Source organism: Pelmatolapia mariae, linkage group LG5, assembly GCF_036321145.2.
Source record: "Pelmatolapia mariae isolate MD_Pm_ZW linkage group LG5, Pm_UMD_F_2, whole genome shotgun sequence".
In the NCBI taxonomy this organism is placed as follows: domain Eukaryota; kingdom Metazoa; phylum Chordata; class Actinopteri; order Cichliformes; family Cichlidae; genus Pelmatolapia; species Pelmatolapia mariae.
This window is the reverse complement of record NC_086231.1, coordinates 34,533,698-34,553,702: the sequence shown is the minus strand read 5'-3', so window position 1 is coordinate 34,553,702 and position 20,005 is coordinate 34,533,698. Positions and strand designations below refer to the sequence as shown.

Genomic DNA, 20,005 nt, shown 5'->3' with positions numbered 1-20,005 from the left:
CTTGAAAGCAGCATATGCAACAATCACCACTGAAAGATCTAGAGCCGTTTTTGAACCAATTATCACCAAACGTCCTGCTTTGTCAGATGTTTTGGATGTTGAGCTCTGGAAGCTAGCGCTAAGTGAGCCATAAATAATTCTATCACTAAATAATAATTTTGAAGTAGTGTGCCCAAACTTAAATGCTGCTTTTTAATACATGACAGCACATATTAAGGGTCATTAGGTCACCAGGTTAAAATCAACTGTAATTATCCTTCAAACCTGTCTCTGGTTAAAATAATAGTCTGTATATAAAAGATGGCTACAGCTACTGTGACAACACCCACAGGTTTTTCTGCTACACATGTTTTGGCCACCACCAAGCACTAATTAGCAGATATGTGTTTAATAGTGCGGAGTAAAACACTAATAAAATAACTGAAATTTTCACACTGAAGCACAGACTTCTGTGTTATACAGTAAGCCATATTATTTATGAGATAATTGTGTTGCACAAACAGCACATATATGGTGAATCACTCCAGCTCAGTGAATAAATTGGCAGAGATGATACCTAGCAGACAGCTGATGACTGCAGGTTTTGCATTGGCACACCTGTCAGGGTAGCCATGTCTCTAACTTTAAACCTTAACAGTGGTATGCACCTGTACTCGCTGTGGCTCAGGATGTAGAGCAGGTCATCTACTAATTGGAAGGTTGGTGGTTCAGTCTCCTGGCTGCTCCAGCGTGTATGCCAGATATCCTTGGGCAAAATATTTAACCTTGAGTTGCTCCTGATATGAATGTTCGATATAAAGCACTTAGGTGTAGACAATGAGTGAAAGAGACTTATTGTGTGGAATGCTTGAGTAGAAAAGTGCTACACATTTAAATTAAATTCTTCCAAACACTGGTGAAAAGGGTCAATTATCTACCATCAACAACTTTTAATGTACCAGGTTGTAAACATGCTCGCAGTCTATGGAGACTGACTCAACCTTCACAGCCAACTTCACATTAGCTTTTCTAACTAATTTCCTGAACATCCTGGAGAGCTTACTAGTTTCCTGAACTTTATATAGGGATGCAAATCAAGCTTCATCCACCTTGGCAAAACTGTCAAACAGAAAAATTGAAACTGACATTAGTCAGCCTGTAAATTGTAGTCCTTCTGGAAGGCCGCCATGTAGCAAGTGGTTAGTTTAATGCATACTTTAAGTGACTGATGAAGCCAGAGTCGGTTTGAATCTTCTCCAACGTCCCTCTGTTACGTTCAGCTTGACCAGAGACCAATGGCCCAAAGGTCTACCAACATTTACTCAATGTTTGGCCAATAACCCAGAAAATGAGGCACTTTCATGCAAAATTTGCTCTCAGCTATTTTATGGCCATGCCAGAAACTCACTTTGATCTGCAGTTATAAACAGTCATTAGGAGTACTTAGTGAAACTATCTTTGCAGAAGGCTTTGTTGTAAGATGGCCGAGGCACCAAGTCTGTGTTCTTTAAAAGATCACGTTTCTCTGTGACTCGAAAGGTCAGCACATGTGGCTTAGAAAACCGTAAGGGCTGACAATGTTTTTGCAAATTTCTCAATGACAGATAGGCATAAGAAATACAGCTTTGAACCTGTTTGCCAGCGAATGCGTTTTCAGTAGACTTTGATCGGACGCAACGGCAGACCTGACATTATGCAAAACACGTCAGTAATTGATGACTTAGTGTAAACACCTGAGCAAACCCCAATACAACTGCATGATCAAATTTCCATTCCTGTAAGATCTCCTTCCCGTTCTGCTGGCTTGGCCCATTTATTCTGACAGCACAGCCAGTGAACCATGATGTTTCTTAATCGTGGTCTTTTTTAATAATTTTGCTTTGATGGGCGTGTAGGGAGATGTCATATTTACCACTATAAATCATAACCGGAGGGGAGGTGAGCTTTTATTTCTGGACAAATAAAACCATTTAAAATGTGTGAAGCAGGTACTGGATCATTGAATACAGTTATTTGCTCAAAGAATGAAATGGATCTCCAGACAGCGCTGCATGGGTATCTGAAAACAGCAAGAATGTCATATGTAATACACAAAATATTACTCTATTCAATTTAGGGTTCAGCTTCCAAAATTATGGACTCAAAGGTTAAAATCAATCTAATAATACTCCTGCACTAATATTCATTAGCTTAGCATCGTTGTGGATCAGCTGCGCTCCAGCAGATTTTGATACAGATGAACAATGCGTGTCACAGTGTCGTTATTATAGAACAAAAAACAAGTGCAATCCATGATTCAGTAGTTTGTAGGACCAATTTTAGCACTTTTAACTTTGTTTATGCGCAGCTCTCTTAAGGTCCCACCACAGCATCTCAGTCAGGTTGTGATCTAGATGTCAACTCCAACTACTCAGTTTTATGCAAGTCTTTAGCCTTAAACAAAACAAATAAAATAATAAAATAAAATGAAAATGACTAAACACACACGTGTTTACCACACTATGCGTTACACAGCGTGTTACCAGCTTAAAACAACATCACCCACCTTTACTTTAGAATAATCACTGTGATGTATGACAGACCTATTTCAACAAATGAGCTCATTAGTGATGCAAAGTAGGAAAGCTATTGCAGTAATGGGTGCACCATTAAGTGTTATTATACTTACTGAAGGAAACTCTGAAATACAGTCATACAGAGTCTGTGGTGTGATGTGGCTATCTGGTATTGTTATGGTAACATATGTCTGCTCACAGGCAGATAGACATCATTTCCTGTAGACCATGTACCGGTGCGCTAGGACAAAGAAACCTTGCAGGAAACATCATTAAACCGGATTCCCTGGCTGTGTGCCTGGCCCCTGGACTGCGTCTTACCTCAGATGAACTGCTTCAGGAGTTCATCTGGACATGCGCCGAGACAGCCGAGCAGTCCTCGTCGGTGCTGCTTTCACCTCTCCACATGACCCAACCCAAGTGAGGCATGAACAGCGCCCAATCAGCTGCCCCGAATTAGGTTAGACTAAAAACAACATCACAACAAGAACACTCTGCTCAGTGTGTTCTGCTCTCACATGAGGCTGCAGTAATGAGAATTTTATGGTCTTTGACGAGATTAAAGGAGCGCACAAACTGGTATTACACATGAAGTTCATTTTACTTGTCACAAGGAAGCCAGTGAAACAGTTAACTTTTATGACTCTGGAGAGAAATCTGTATAGTTCAGTCTGAAGCAATATCGGACAGATGCTGTCCAGATCGAACTATCTCAGCTTGAAAAGGAACATTTTAAACATGAATTTTGTCACGTGTGCTTAAATTTTGAACATTTTATTTTTTATTTTTTTTCTCTGAGCCTTTCGAGCAGCACGACTGTGGGATGGAAAAGTTGGGCTGTCAATTGTTTCATCACGACTGTTAGACGGATTGGGGCAGAAATGATGAGTAATAAGTAACAGCATAAGCTATTTTAGTCATCATGTTGGTCGTTTTGGAATCTAAAATAGAGAAAGGTTTAAATCTTAAACCTTTAAGGACTTTGAGAACCTTTTAGGGCTCTTTAAAAGAAACAACAATATCCTCCTGAGAGCCGAGGAAACAAGTATCTTTCAGTTTAAATTGTTTGTGATTATTTTGAGCTAAAGGAACCCCCCAAACACATGAGAGATCATTGGAAAGGCCAGGATGTCCTCTTATTAGGGTAGCAAATAAATAAATAAATCAAATAAGTCAAACGATATAGCCCAAAAACAAATATCCATTAAAGACGAAATAAATGAAAAGGCTGGTTCTCAGGAGCCAAAACACAGCAAAGCCTCAAAATACAGATTCCAAAATCAGCTCATTTTATTCCAGTGGCTAAATTCATCTTGAATATACAGTGTATGATTGACTGCATATGAGTAAATGAAAACATTGTAGAGCACTTTGTAGTGTATAACTAGGTTAAAAGGCATTCTTTAAGAGCACAGCATTTAGGATATCAATTACAACTATTCAGTTTTTTGAATGTGTTTTAGCCTTTAACAAAATAAATAAAATAAAAATACCTTTAAATGAGTAAGCACACAGGTGTTTACCACACTATGGATTTCGAGGTGTGCTGCCTGCTTAAAACAATATCACCCACCTACTTTAGAATATTCACTATGAGGTATGACAGACCTATTTCAACAACTGAGCTCCTTACTAATGCACGTTGCTGTAGTATTAATGAGTGCACTGGAAGTATTATATTTACTGTGATGTCCATAGGACCTCCGTGTACAGGCTATTTATAGTCCAAATGTGGTCACTGTGTGTTTTTAATATCAAACTTAGACTCATTGTAGACGTGGTTTTTATACTGCTTCTATAGGCTCTGTAGGCCCAAGTTTTCAGAGGGAGGACGGCATGTTTTCTATTGGTTAGTTTTTCTGCAGCTTTATTTACACTTTTGTATGCGTCTCCAGTTATCATCTGTGGCTGAGACAATCAAATGAAGTTAATGGAAAATGATCTGGAGCAGTATGCTACCTTCTTCTGACATCTTCAGGATGTCTATATCTATAAATCAGCAAATATCTATATGATCGTTACATATCATGAATCCCAATTTGTTTGATAAATTATTGATATATTATGCTAATTTCACCATCCACCTCTGAATGATTATGATGTTTTCCATTTGCATTGTTGTTTCATACATCACACTCAATGCAAGTTGTCCGTCTGTAACGTGCTCACCAAAAGCTGTGTCTGGAACAGAATTTTGTTCATCTCATTGTTAAATGGAAACAACAGTTTGAGAAACTGCAGGAGGCCTGACTCAACATTTTTGAATTACTTAATTTATGTAAGACTGGAAAGGTACTGGAATTCAGAGTGTACATAAATTATCATCCAACTGCTGTCCTCCTTAACGTGTCTGTAGCAGATTTAGCTAATGAGCTAAAAGGTTTGTAAACTGTCAGTTAGCAAGCTTGGAGAGCTTTGTTTTTCTTCTTCATTTTCTTGTTTTTGTTTAATAAAATGGTGCACAATATTAAACAGCCAAATTTAGGTGATCAGTGACTTCACTGGCAATTAATTTGAATTATGTCAAAAATCTTGTTGCCCCATTTTTTTTCTTAAGGACGACCGTCTTTTGGATGTTGCTTTGTGCTGTCACCGCTACTTTTAAAGTCCATTGTCATTTTAGCCTCTTTAATAATTGGCTGCAATAATTAAAACAGCTGACACTGTGATTGTGTTTTTAAATCTCACTGTATAAAATGATAGTATAAATGGGCTGCTTATTTTGTGAACTTGCAGAGAATTAAGAGCTAATTTAACAGCTTGTTGATGGTGGGAATCATTAATTTTCGATTATATAACCACCAGTCACCACTGTTTTGTGAAACGCACTGCTAGCTGTAAACAAACAAAAAAACAAAAACCATAAAAAGAATTCAAAGCAGCTGATTGTCCTATTTTACAGGAGTCTTGCTAACTAATCCCACAAATATTCCTGCTATCAAATACATAATAATCATCAGAATTTCCTACAAAAGTCAGATCTGCAGCTCCTTATTACAACTTTACGAACTGCATTTATCACCTGGACAGCTTTCTGTGACATCCAGCTACAAAACGAATATTCATCTCAATTTAATTATAGATAAAAAAAAAATTCTGTTATACTAATTATACTACAAATGTTACATTGATACTAGTAATAAATAATAAACACAGTAAGCCACCAAAGTATGAAGGCACACTGTGGTTCCTAAATTATTTTCAAAGAACAAAAAAATCTCTTCCCCTCCTGTTTTAAATTATCAGTATCTTTGTGGTGAGTTAGAGAGATGTAGCTTAAGCAGCAGACATGTTGACAAGCCAGCTCATGGACTGGACCAATCGGCAGAGCAGAAAGAAGAACTCTCAACAGAAGAGAGCTCACAGTCTTATACAAAACACATATAAAACACTAAACTACAATGAATTTGGCCACGACCATATATAGCCACAGTTTTAAACCCACATTTTTTAATGGCCACTAGGGGATAAAATCTCGTTTGAAAAAGGGCTTCATGTCCTATAGAGGTCGACAGCATTTAGCCAGTGTTGGGCAGGTTACTGTTTCTTTAGGTTGGAGGTGGAGTCTTTTGACACTGAGAGCAGCTTGGTTGCACGGTCAGATTTTACCCATCCCTTTCTTCTTCAAATGTGAAGATTTAAGCAGTAACTGTAACAGAATACAGTTACTCATATTTTGTATTTTAAATACGTAACGCTTGTACATGTATTCCGTTACCCCCGAACACTACATTTAGCCATTTCAAATTTTTTTGGAGCATCCAGGATATGCTCATTGATTGTGAACTTATGACTGATAACTCAGCAATCATCAAGGGTGTGGCAAAACACTCATCTCAAGGCTTCAGAATAAGACTTCACAATGTCTTAGGTGAGGTGTAGGTGAGTCGCTACATCCACTTTTATGCTGCCTATGGCTGGGAGAACCTAAGCTATGCTAAGGAGTCATAAGGATCTGTTGCTATTATATTGTCTGCTTGTTTATGTATATATGGGCTTCTCACTGAGGAAAGAACGCCAAAACTTAATTAACCCCAGGTGACCAAGTTTGAGAGTTTGATTTCTGTACATGAAACTGAACAGCTACTTTTACAAACCTGTACCAGGACATTTAGTCAGTAATGTAAAATTGTATGACCTCCTTTGCACTAAATGAAGCAGGGCTGTTAAAACAGTCGTGTGGAATATGATCATTTTAATAGATGAAGAATTAATTTAATGTTTAAAACATGGAAAAGAACCTCATTGGTTGTTATAGAATTTATTCAATGTCATGATAAATGCATAGAAGGAATTTTCAGTGTTTACACACAACAAAAACATACAGTACAGCTTTTAAGTTCTATTTTTGGCACATAAGATTCAGTAATAAAAACTGGCTGACACAGAAAGGATCAGACGAGCTGTGATGGCATTGTGTATTAAGAACAAACCTCCATACAGTAAGCAACACTTTCATAGTCCTAATTAAAGGTAGACTGCACTAAACCTTTTAGCTGCATTCAAAAGCAGCATGCCAGATCAAAGGCTTTAACTAATTAGCACAGACACCACTATGGCCCGCCTTTCACAGTTTGGTTTTGAGTGTTTCCAAACAGCTTCCAGGATAAGTACCCCAATACGGCTTTCACGCTGTTCAAAGATGGACCTTTGAATCTTTCAAATAACTGCAAGTCTGCATTACAGCCATAAACTTTCACAGTACAGCTGTAGCAATAGCACACAACAAACATGAAGATTACAGCCACTTCAGGTCTAATCAGCCACAAAATAGCAAAGAACAACTGAATGCAATGACAAAAACTCTCGTACCACCTTCATGGTGATATTGCAGAACCCTTGTCTGCTGTTATTAAACACTACTTAAACATGCTTTCATTGTATGTTACTGGGCCAAATGGGGAAAGTATTTTCACACTTAATAATCTAAAGCCAAATCCAAACAGTACCCTCAACAGCAGAAATGAATTAGTACAAGGGGTTTAAGGTTTTCTTTTTTTGATAATTATTTTCATCCATTTTTTTTAAATACACATTCAAAACAGGGTTATAGCTTGGCTGTAGCCAATGCCTGTTCACTATAGGGTGAAAGGTGATTGGTCCCAAATCCACCACATGGTTAACACTGAGGGACAACCGCATATCTACCCTACGACCAGTTTAGTTACCATTCAAGTGAACATGCATGTCTTTGGCCTGTGGGAGGAAACTATTTAATATTCCAGAAAAAGGCATCCCAACATATAGGGCAAAATTTACTGTGCAAAGTGCAAGTGCGAATACCTACTTGGTTTTTGTACTTGTTCAATTAATCAAAGATGACTTACTAATAGGTTATGCAGGCAGTGTTATTGCAAATTACTCTGAACTTAACACTTAAAGCATGCATTGTACCTAATGTGGTTGTGACAGTTGCAACCAGGAGTGTTCATTTAGTATGAATGAGAGAGGAGGGAGGTTATCAGAGTGAGTTCATAATTTGGTGTGGGTGGATGAGTCAAAGCTGTCGCTGAAGTGCCCAAGCTTTGGCTCCGTCCTGTAATCCTAATATGTTTCGGGGAGAGCACCACATTTTCACCTTTCTGCCTGCTTGGTGGACATTTACCAAACTCCAAAGCAGCCTCAGATAGGTTGTCAGGTGGATGTAAAAAGTTGAAAGCCATTTTTGTAATGCTAAGTGAAAAAAGTTGTTTACCATAGTGGGATGCTTGGGTGGATTTCACGTTCACACAGCGTATATGGCCATGTGTCTGTTGATGTTTTAAATACATGTAGCTGGTTAACTAGCTTTAGCTATACCGACACCAGCGATAACCAGTATTTGCAATGTGGCCATCACAGCTGCAAGGCCAATTATAAAGTGCTCACAAAATGTTTTCCATTGATGTTTGTTTTTTGATTTGGGGTAGATGGACACACACAAAACTGTACATATGAAAAATAGCAACTTTAAATTCTCCTATATGTACATGAACAAATACATCATTGCAATGCCAAAAACATGAGACACCCAAAATATAATGAATGCTAAATGATTCCACAGCCAACACTGATGTAGGTTCTCGTGGGACCACCACTATGCCCTGTCATTTGATATCAGCTTATATTAGCAAAGAAGGACAATGCCAGTATTTCACAGAAAGGCTTGTGATGCACTGTGACTTCAGTTCGTGCATGTTTTAGGCAGAGATTGATAGTAAAATGTCGTAGTGATCATTACACCCCAGCACACAGCTTGTATTCAGTCTGTGTCAGACGATGTCTTTAGTATCTTTTGGAAGCGGTGATATTGTTTCAGTTGCTGCATTAATCGTATTGATCTGAGTGTTTTTGTGGCTCCTTTTACAACGTTTCTGCATGTGTAAACATCATTAGGGAAGCTCTGTGTCTAACTATAAACAACCAATCAAAAGTGAAAGCCACTGGAAACCCTGCTGTACAGGCTTTCTCATTAATCACTGAACACTCTGGATTTTAGACTTAAATGTAGACATGGTGGAAAAAACTCTGGAACAAGCAGACTGAATTTCAGGAGTCTAAAATGTTGGGGGACTTGAGTTTCTTAAGCAGTTAAAGTGCTCAGTCAAAAGTTTTAGTGTCTCAAATCTTTTCAATTACAGGGACAATTAGTACCTGTAATAACTTTAAACATTAACTGTACATATTAGATTGGATTCAAAGCACAAAACTCATCTCAATTAAGACACTAGTCACTTATATATATAGATTTGATCTTCTTTCAATGTTAAAATTCACCCAAAGATTACTTCTGATTAAGATAATTACACTTTCATGTGCGGTTATGTTTGTTTTTATATTATATATGTTTTCTATTTATAACTTGAGACATTATTTACACATACATTGGAAGTATATTATTTAAGTACATCAAGCCTTAATATAGCATATGCTTCATATGCTATTATTAGTTTTGCATTTCCTGAGATTAAAGATTACCTTTAGCCAAAATGCTGACCTGATCACACATTACACATAAAACCCACAACTCTCCTACTGATTAAACATTTAAAAAGCTCTTTTGTGCCATATGAAAGTCGTAGCTGTGAAAACACGGTTGTTTAAAGACAGCTTTCTCCCTCTGAATGATTATTCCCTTTGAGTATGTGTCAACCTGCGCATAACAAATGTGAAAATGTTACCAAAGCTTATGAATATTTAAGTGTACATGTGCAAACTTCTTGTTACATAATCTGAGTTTAGACAAGTGTTGAATGTTACAACAGCTGTCACACGATCACAGCACAATATAAAGTTACTTAGTGCTTTAAAGTCAGGTATGTTAGTGTTAGCTTCAGGATTAAGGCTCCTCAGACAGCTGTGGATGTTGACCCTGCCGATCCAGAGGTGGACGTCATGTGGGTCATCAGTGGTGTCGATCCCTCTCCTTCCGTGGCGTTGCCTTCTATTAGACCTTGCCGGTGCAGGTTGAGGATGGAGTCGGCGATTATGCGGGCTGTTTTCTTCTGATATCCTCCGGATGTCATCATGAGTACGGGGATCCCCCGACGCTTCGCAGCCCTGAACACGAGCTCATCTCTCTTTATAATGCCCTGGCAGAGAAGAAGGAGAAGAAAGTAAGAAGTAGAAGAAGAGGCAGCCTCTCCATGCTTTCAAGCACTACCTTCTCTGGATTCTCTGGACTTCTTTTCTCCTGAGAGAACAGGAAGATCTGGCCCAAAAACACACGCTAACATGAACAGACAAAGAGCTGCAAACAAAACTACACTTGTGGAGTTTTTTGTTATTGGTGATAATCTCCCATCTGTTGCCACTTTCAGGAAGCATCTTACAAAGGCTATTTAACTACCAACACGTTAAGATGAAGGTCAAAAGGATGATGAGTGTCCCAGAGCCTCATTTGTAGAATATTGAAGCATTACAATCACGCTAATGGAGCAGGCATGGAACTCAAGAAGCACTGTGTCACACATATGCCTCATACTCCTCATTTCATGTACCAAAGCACCCACCCACTTTGGAGGTGTACATAAGCCATAAAATCTCCCTGTGCCACTGCCCTGCATCACTGCTGCCCATCCTCCACCTGTAGCTCCCAACTCATATTTACTCATCAATCCTAAATTTCTGTGTCATATTTGCCAGGAGTAGTGAACCTAGACACCAAACTTGAACTCTAGTATATGACTGTAATAAATTAATGTGGCAAATGTGATTTGTTCGACTTAAATACTCATAAAAATGCCCATGCAAGGACTTGGCAATTACATTTCAAAGGCAAACTTGAGTGACAATTTTGGCCTCCAGCAATTATGAAAACAGAATAAATGTGAAAAAATGCACTTTTGTGCAATTATTTTAACAAGGTCCTCTTGCTTTGGTGGTTTTCAAGTTAACAAATAGTTGTGCTAAATGTTCAACATTACAACTGCTAACCAGGATAACTGTGATTATAAGTTTAGCTACCCAACAGAGAACACTAATGTTTATTAGAACTTCCTTCAGTAACACACTGGAAGCTGATATCAGAATAGGAACAAACAGCTACCACTTTTTATGCAAGACAGTGCATCTCATTGATAAAAGATTTGATAAAACATGCTGATAACATCGACATGTCTAGTCCAGAGTCCTGATCTGAACCCAAGGACAAAGTTATGGCTAAGAAATCCACTACACCGAGTCACTGAGCTCTGGAACAGCTAGAGGAAGAAGCACACATGCATGTCTGTGGAGGGATTCAAACAGTCAATAGTTTGTGTCAACACTGTCATTTATTATGGGACATCTGTTAAAACACTGAGTGATTTGGAACATTATTGAGCATGGCAGAAACACATGTTCAGCCAGAACTTCAAATAATAATTATTTAAGGTGCACGCTGCTTTTTTTTTTTTAAGGACATTTACCAGTTTAAATTAACAAAATAGGTCTGCAACATACAAGAGCGTGCCACCACAACTAACACATCCTGCACATTTACCTTATTTGCGCCAATTACTTTCTGGGATTCACAGGATCACTGGCTGGAAATCTCTGCACAGTAAGTAATAAATTCCAATTTGGCTCATTTTGACCAGCTCTCAGTACAATTTGAAATTTCCTGATAAATTGGTTACATGAAGAGCCCATGTGGCCTGATTCAGCTGAGCCTGCCAGTTACACATTTTTCTTTCCTGCTACTAAAGCAGTGCAGATTCATTCAATATTAGACACAAATGGGCTGGATTCATAGGCCTGGGCATATTATAGTTCAACACAAAAGAATATCTGCATTGCACCAAACAGATTTACCTCATCCATAACATTAAATACCTTACAGTACACAAGGCCTAACTTAAAAGATACTAGCAAACCCAGATCTTAAATCAAAAACTATTAAACAAGCCCTGGATCAGGGGCATATCATTTTTTTCACATAGTTTTTTTCCGATAGTTAGATAACAAATTCATAAAGGCAAAATGAACACAAGGAAGCGAACAGATGCTGGGGCCTCCAAGGCCAAAACAACAAATTCTGTAACAATGTGTTATGTTACAACAAAAGTAAAACCCTGTTTTGGCCTCCCACCTGGACATTCAATTCAATTCTTCTTTATATACATACTGACTAATTGGTGCCACCCACATGATTTATGAATGCATCTGCTAAGTAGCTAATGTTAGCTAATGTCAGCAGCCAAAACACCAACGCTAAAACTTCAAATTGTGGGGCTCAAAACCCAACTGTTGACATCATGGTGTGCAAGTGACAAACATACTCAATATATATAAAATGACTTTAATGTTTAACCATGTACTAACCATGTTAATACTACTTTGCTTCAAAATACATTTCAGTGAAACCTTAGATTCAGGCTACACGGCTCAACTTCACAGAGCTGCACAGCAGTTAACAGCTGGTTTTGTATCTCGGCCCCCCCCATTTACTCTAATATGACTTAATGCAAGCTCTCAAACAAATGCAAATACATGCAGTCTATCCAAAACGTGTTTTTAATTAATTGATTAATCACTTACTGTCTACACCCACGCATCCTTAACATCCTTAACAAACACCACTTGATACTGGTCTGACAGGAGAAATAATAAACCAGTTAGCACTGAATAAACATGCTTGACACCGTGTTTTTTTATTTCAGTAATTAGAGGAAATTAGTAAGGCTTCCATCTGCATTTAAAATTGATCTTGGTGAAAACAAATGATTTACAGTTATACAAGCCTCTGTACATACATTTAATGATATACACTAATGAAATGGTTCTAGGAAAGTTAATACACTATGTAACGAATATCAAGCACATGAATTCAAATTGTTGATTGCCAAAATGAAGTACAATACTCAGTGATCAGCTGCAGCTACAGCGTGCTCTCATTCTTTGATGTGTGCTTCAGTCTATGTTGGATCTGTTCCAACGGATTTGCAGTATGGGAAACAAAATAAGGCATTTACAGGATGCATACAGTATGTTTGGCTGTGTACATCCTTTCTTCATATCTTAACGACGCATTAATGCCTGGCCACCAGACACTCGCCCTCGGGCACCCTTCCCGGGCCTGGCTCCAGGGCGGGGCCCCGGTAACCCTATCCCGGGGAGGGTGAACTGTTCCCTTTATGTTCTTCCCATAGGGGTCTTCTGAATCACTCTTTATCTGGTCCCTCACCCAGGACCAATTTGCCATGGGAGACCCTACCAGGGGGCAGAAGCCCCCGGGCAACATAGCCCCTGGGATCCCTGGAACACACAAACCCCTCCACCACGATAAGGTAGAAATTCGCGGAGGGGCTGAGTGTAAAAGCAAAGCTCTCAATTTACCAGTCGATCTACATCCCTCCCCTCACCTATGGTCACGAGCTGTGGGCAGTGACCGAAAGAACGAGATTGTGGATACAAGCGGCAGACATGGGCTTGCTCCGAAGGGTGGCTGGCCTCTCCCTTGGAAGTAGGGCAAGAAGTTCAGCCATCTGGGAGGGGCTCATAGTAGAGCTGCTGCTTCTCCACATCGAAAGGAGCCCGTTGAGGTTGTTCGGGCATCTGACAAGGATGGCTCCTGGCATGTCCCATCGGGAGGAGGCCACAGGGCAGACCCAGGACATTATATCTCTCAGCTGGCCTGGGAACGCCTTGGTGTTTCCCCGGACAAGCTGGAGGAGCTGGCTGGGGAGAGGGAGGTCTGAGCTTCTCTGCTTAAGCTGCTGCCCCCGCGACTTGGCCCCAGATAAGTGGAAGAAGATGGATGGATGGATGGATGGATGGATATTTTCATATCTTCAGTCAGCAGCTGGTCATAGTGCCTGCCTGATGTTTCTGTCACACCTACACAAGCCGTTTAGAGACCAGTGCCAGTAGAAATCAGAATAATGTGATTATTAGTTTGCAATCATCTCACTACCAAGCTTTTGTTTTTTTGTCTTAGAATTTAAGTACACATTTTTTCTCTCAGCAGTGCATTTTTTCAACCCTCCCTCAAAGCTGTAACCCACTCAGTTTATTAATGTCAGAGCTGAGATTAATGGCACATTTGAGTTGACCATGTTCCAGTGGAAGTAGTCAGAAAAACAGGTAATGTTTTACTCTCTAGCAAGGTAGAGCCATTCAGCCATCACTAGCAATACCTGGAATACAACACAATGCCTCCACCTCTATCTTTTTTCTTCATCCATTCAATTTTCTTTTGAATTTGGCTCTTTAGGTTTTAAGGAAGTCATCTGTAAATATTCTTTTACGTTGCGTTTTTATTTACTTGATGAGTAATCATGTTGGATAACTAACGTGACAATTATTTACCAAAACATAATTGTTATTTTTGCTCAAATAAAGCAGACTAGGTCCAGTCTTGACTCTTGTCTTGTCTTCACCCCATCCACTTAAACTGCCAGCATAGTCAAGCATATTTAGTAGAGACTCGATTCAGTGAAATATAGTGCATACTCAGAGTCACTTCAGACTATCCAGGCTCAATGAAAACCATGTTTGAGAGAAGGAACTGAGTGGCGCATTTTTTTCACATATAAGACTGTTTGTATGTTTCCCATTTTAAACCAAAATCAGCCTAACAAACAAACGAAAGCTGTTGAAATTCTATGACATCAGATATTTAATTTCTTTCTTTCCTTTTGTTTTTGCATCTTGTAATTTATATACTGGTTTCAGTGACCTTAATAAATCTTAGTAACTTGAATCTTCATTGTTTTTTGTTCCCAAATTAATCACATCCTGATGTTTTCCCTCCAAGTCATGGTTGTCTCAGCTAATAATCCCTGCTATGGCTGGCAGTGTACAGGACTGATGGTGGGAGAGCAAGTAACACTTAAATATTTGAGGCTGAAAATCTGTATAAAAATTTTCACCTCCAAGTTGCGTAGTGTATCCAATGAATGTTGTCCTAATTGTGTCAAACCCAACCATGCTTTTGCTTAGTTGTGGTGAATAGGAAAGCTGTTTAGAGCTATTATTATTTATTTAATAAAGCAACCTACACAGTTCGTCTGATAAGCAGACGCAATGTCTGAATAAGACATAATAATACAACGTAAGATTATGAGCCTAAAGACTTTTAACACTGTGTGTCCTGTAATGTCCCACAATCATCTGATAGAGCATCCAGCTGCCAATTGCATGCCTAATAAACTGGTTCTAAGAAACTGTGGGATACACAGAAACGCTGCGCCCAGATGAATATGATTATTAGCTTTAACCCTCACACCTTTTAACTGCTTCATTCATTCTCTGTTTTGCATTGACTTTTAGCAATGTAACTGTAAAGATGTATATTTGTGTAAGTGAGAGCTGCAGGACGTCCTCATTAAAAGAAATGTCTCCCACTGAGCTCTGATAAACCTCCAGAGAACCACTCTGTCACCGAAGCAAACATTTGAAAACTTCCAAATGTCACAAACATGAGTTTTGGGGCAGACCCAGAGATTATGTTTTGTAGACATGTTATTATAGGATTAAGGTGAGGAATGAATTCAGCAGCTGTGGTGAAGTGTTTTGGCCCCAGCTGAACAGGAGCTGAGCGTATGTGTCATATTATTTAGGACCAGACAATGTTTTCTCTTTTGGGGATTTCAATAAACACACTTCCATACATTTAAGCTTTTTACAGTAGTTAAAAAGACTTCCAGAATCAGCTATCCCTACTCAGTGCCGGGTTCAACATGTATACCTATAACACATTACAACTTTCATATCAACTTTACCTTTATACATTTTTCCAGCGCTGACAAATGTTTGATCATCCTCTGACTGCCTAGTCATAGGTGGTGAAGTTCTTACAAGACTGCACTGTATTTATACTTCCTGTTTATAAACTACATACTACAATAAATATTGGGTACAAAACATTGACCACACCGCTAAAGTAATAAACCTGGATATGAGGTAAGTATTAGAAGCAGGGCTAAATATAATAACATATAGTTCGGTAAAACTCAATGTTATGACCTCAGTGCTAGGGCTGTTCGATGTAACGATATATATCGGATGACGATATAAAAACATCTATCGTTTCATTTTACACTATCGTTTGTTTCGTGGTGTCGCAAAATAAACTGTTTACTGCAATATTTTTTCACTGTTTTGATGGTCACTGTAGTGGCTATATTAATTTCTTCAAGTTCTCTCTTTCTCTTATATTTAATATAACCACACTACAGACGGACAAGCGACTGTTTTTATGCGTTGTTGTTAGCAACAACAACAGTAAAACCATCGCGTGTCTGCTTGTTTATTTTCCACATAAACAATAAAGCTCAAGATCCTGTTGAGACTTTTCAAAATAAACTGAATCACATGAAAGAGTATGCAGAGTGTTTCCGGATGAGAAGCAAAAAAGAGCCGCCAGATGCTAAAACATAAACCTTAGACTTAAACGTTAGAACAGGCTTTTCCCCGCAGCACGCCGTGTAATAAATACAAAGAAAACGGCGGCCGTTACAACTTATGTCTAAAAATGTATAGTTTCATGCATCGGTTAAAACTCCAGGTACACAACGGCCAGTTGGAAACACTTTACGCAATTCGAGCTGCCCGAGATTCACAGATTTAAAGAAAATGTAAAATGTTTGTGATTTATATCGTTATCGGACGATAGATGTCTTACATCGGGATATCAGATTTTGGTTATATCGCACAGCCCTACTCCGTGCTACGGAGCTGAATTAACACCTCTGTGACACTGTAGGGATAGTCACAAAAAACAAACAAAAAACAGAACATACCAAAGGTATCAGACTAACATTAGTTCTCTGAACACATGCAGCCCAGTATTTGGTTAAATGTTGCTAATTGTTAACTGTGTGGTTGCTCAGACAGACTGCATATGTGCAGCTCTGGAGGGAGAGGACAGAATGAGACACCATGGAAAAAGTAATGTGTATATAACCAAAGGAAGTGTGCCGTATCATATTTATCCTCGGTCAGATACAGCAATAAATGGTTTATTTTGATTAGCTGACAAAAACGGATGGATATTGTCAGAACAGATAAAACAGTAATATGTCAAAGCAGTGGTTCCCAAACTTTTTTTGCTGGGCCCCCCTTTGTTTATAGGAAAAATGTTCGCCGCCCCTAGGGGGCGGGCCCCACACTTTGGGAAGGTCTGTGTTAAAGGATTTCTCTGGTTTTTAAATGTCCTCCATTGTTGCTTTTAGCAGTTTGTGTGTGTGTGTGTGTGTGTGTGTGTGCGCGCGTATGTGTGTGTGTGTGTGTGTGTGTGTGCGTATGTGTGTGTGTGTGCATGTGCGTGTGTGTGTGTGTGTATATCCATATCCAGTATATAACAGGTTTTAAAAAGAGGTAAATACCACCACAAAAATAAAGCCAAAATACAGAAGCAGTGTGTGAAAAACAAAGTACATTGTTATGGCTTCCATAGGAATTAATAGGGTTAAGTATCATCCAGGTATGGATAATCCAAATGTATGTTAACACAATTCCCAGGAAGAAAGACATGGACAACTATCCAGTTGCTGTCGATTAACATGGACATGGACTTAGGGTTATATAAGTTATATAACCCTAAGTCCAGCAGTCAGTTTTCCCAGGAGTGGTTGTCCTAGCAAATTCATCCCAAGATCAGACTGTACAATGCTTATGTTATAGATAAGAGGCAAAACAAAATAGGAGTAAGCTTGAAGGAAGAGAATGTGAACAGTGTTGTGGAGGTGAAGAGAGTGTCAGACAGGAGTTTGTGGCTCCAAGTCAAAGGGCTGATATTAAACATTGTCAGTGCATATGTCCTACAGGACATGTAGGTGAAGGGAACAGAGGTGATGAGGAGGAGTTGGGTAGGTAAGGTATTAGGCAGAGAAATTATGTTGTATGAGTCGTAATATTTATAGTGAGTTGTATGTGAGGCTGGACACTAAGGAAGGAGAAAATGAATTCTATCAGCGTGAGACAGAAAAGATCCAAATGAAAAGGATGCGCAGCAGGTTAGGGTGATTAAGGACAGAGATGGAAATGTACTAAAGTCTGAAGAGAGTGTGTTGGACAGAGCACTTTGTGAAACTCATTAAAATAGAAAATATGAGAGAGAGGAGGACAGATGGAGGACAGTTAGTGAATCACAAAGTGTAGAGTATTAGTAAGGAGGAAGTGAGGGCAGATATGAAGAGTGGATCCAGATGTCGAGGACAGAGGGCACTGGACATTTTTATCAGACTTTTTAACATGATTGTGGAGACTGACAGGATGCCTGAGGAGTAGAAGAACTGTACTGGCAGCTATTTTCATGAACAAGGGTTATGTGCAGAAGGTACAGAAGGATAAAGCTGATGAGCTATACCATGAAGCTATTGGAAAGAGTAGTTGAAGTTAGGTTTAGAAGAGAAATGACAATCAGTGTGCAGAAGAGCACTGCAGATGCGATGTATACTTTCAGAGTGTTGATGGAGAAGTTTAGAGGTCGGAAGGAGCTTCATTGCTTCTTTGCTGATCTAGAGAAAGCATATGACAAGGCACCAAGAGAGAAACTGTGGTACGGCACGAGGAAGTCTAGTGGCAGAGAAGCATGTAAGGGTGTTACAGGACATGTATGAGGACAGCAAGACAGTGATGAGGTATATGGTAGGAGTCACATATGAGTTCAGGGATCAGCTCGGCACCCCATGTTGTTTGCGATGGTGATGTACAGGTTGACTAATGAGGTCAAGCAGGAGTCTCAGTGGACAATTATGTTGACAGATGACACTGTGATCTGTAGTGAGAGTAGAGAGCAGGTGATAAAGAGCCTGGACAGGTGCAGGTATGCTCTGGAGAAAAGACGAACTGAAGTTAGTAGAAGCAGGACAGAATACATGTGGATGAATGAGACGGAGACAGCTGGAAAGGTTATCATGCAAGGAGCTGGCAGCAGTGTTAGAAAAACAAAACAAAACAGGAGCCTGAGCTCGAGGTGACAGAGTTGAAGATGTTAAGATTTTCATTGAGAGTGACCAGGATGGACAAGATTAGAAATAAGTACATCAGAGTGACAGCTCAGGTTGAGCAGTTGGAACACGTGTGGAGGAGGGACGGAGGATACATTGGATAAAGGATTTTAAAGATGGAGCGTCGAGGCAGGAGGAAAAGAGGAAGACCACAAAAAAATACATGGATGTAGTGCAGGAGGACATGCAGAGGATGGATGTGATGGAACACTATGGATATGGATAGAGTGAGATGGAGAAAGATTATCTCCTGTGGTGACCCATAAAGCAAATTAAGAAGCACTTTCTTTTTACCTGACTATAGGTTTGCTGGGCTGCTAAACTTTTATTGCATGAGTAGAAACCCCACTAATGATGATCCAGACCTCTGGACGGTCATTAGCAGAGGTCATTTGCCAACTCAAAAATGGCAAATGTCATCCCAGCTCACTGCTGCTACTCTGAAACCCTTGTATAAAATAATCAGTAGTGACAGTACCTGTGGTGATATTGAGAGTCCCCCAAGTGGGTCCCCATCCAAGATGTCTGTCCCTGCATTATAAACGATGATATCAGGCAAGACCTCATTCAGTGTTCCCTCCATGTGGAGCTCAACCTTCTGAAGGTACTCTGAGTCTTCAGTGCCCCAGTCCAGCTCCACCTTCCTTTTTATTGCTCCTGTTGTTGAACAAAAAATTAATACAAGACTGGTGCATATAAGACACAGTGAAGCTACCGAACATAGCAACTCAATAACCCAACTGATACAAAGTAGAAGCATTTATGGGGAGTTGATTCCAAAGACATCACTTATACATGGTCTAGGAATTGCTGCAGTATTTCAACAGGATTTCTTTTAGAACTGGCAGAGTTCTGAGAGCAATAAAAGAAATGAATATTATGAGAAAGTGTAAGAATAAATCGTCGACTGACTGTAATAAAACTGGTATGGCAATAGTGAAGGAAGCCATTGATGGTATTGTAAAACTTCTGACTCGTATCTGTAATATGTGGTTCCAAATGGATACTTTTCCAAGTAAATTGAAAATCTTTCTACTGTTAGATAAAGCAGGAAGT

The 20,005-nt window shown here is 39.3% G+C and overlaps 1 protein-coding gene across 1 annotated transcript in view; it reads right to left on the bottom strand.

Annotated features, from left to right (window-relative positions):
- Positions 1–6,787: 6,787 nt before the first annotated feature.
- Positions 6,788–20,005, bottom strand: part of hdac11 (histone deacetylase 11) — a 47,244-nt gene continuing 34,026 nt past the window's right edge. Inside the window, exons 10-11 of the mRNA XM_063474853.1 lie at positions 19,428–19,606; positions 6,788–10,105 (exon numbers count right to left, since the gene is read on the bottom strand). Of these exons, the coding sequence (XP_063330923.1) occupies positions 9,863–10,105; positions 19,428–19,606 (422 nt within the window). The 3' untranslated portion in view covers positions 6,788–9,862. The remainder of the gene's footprint in view (positions 10,106–19,427; positions 19,607–20,005) is intronic.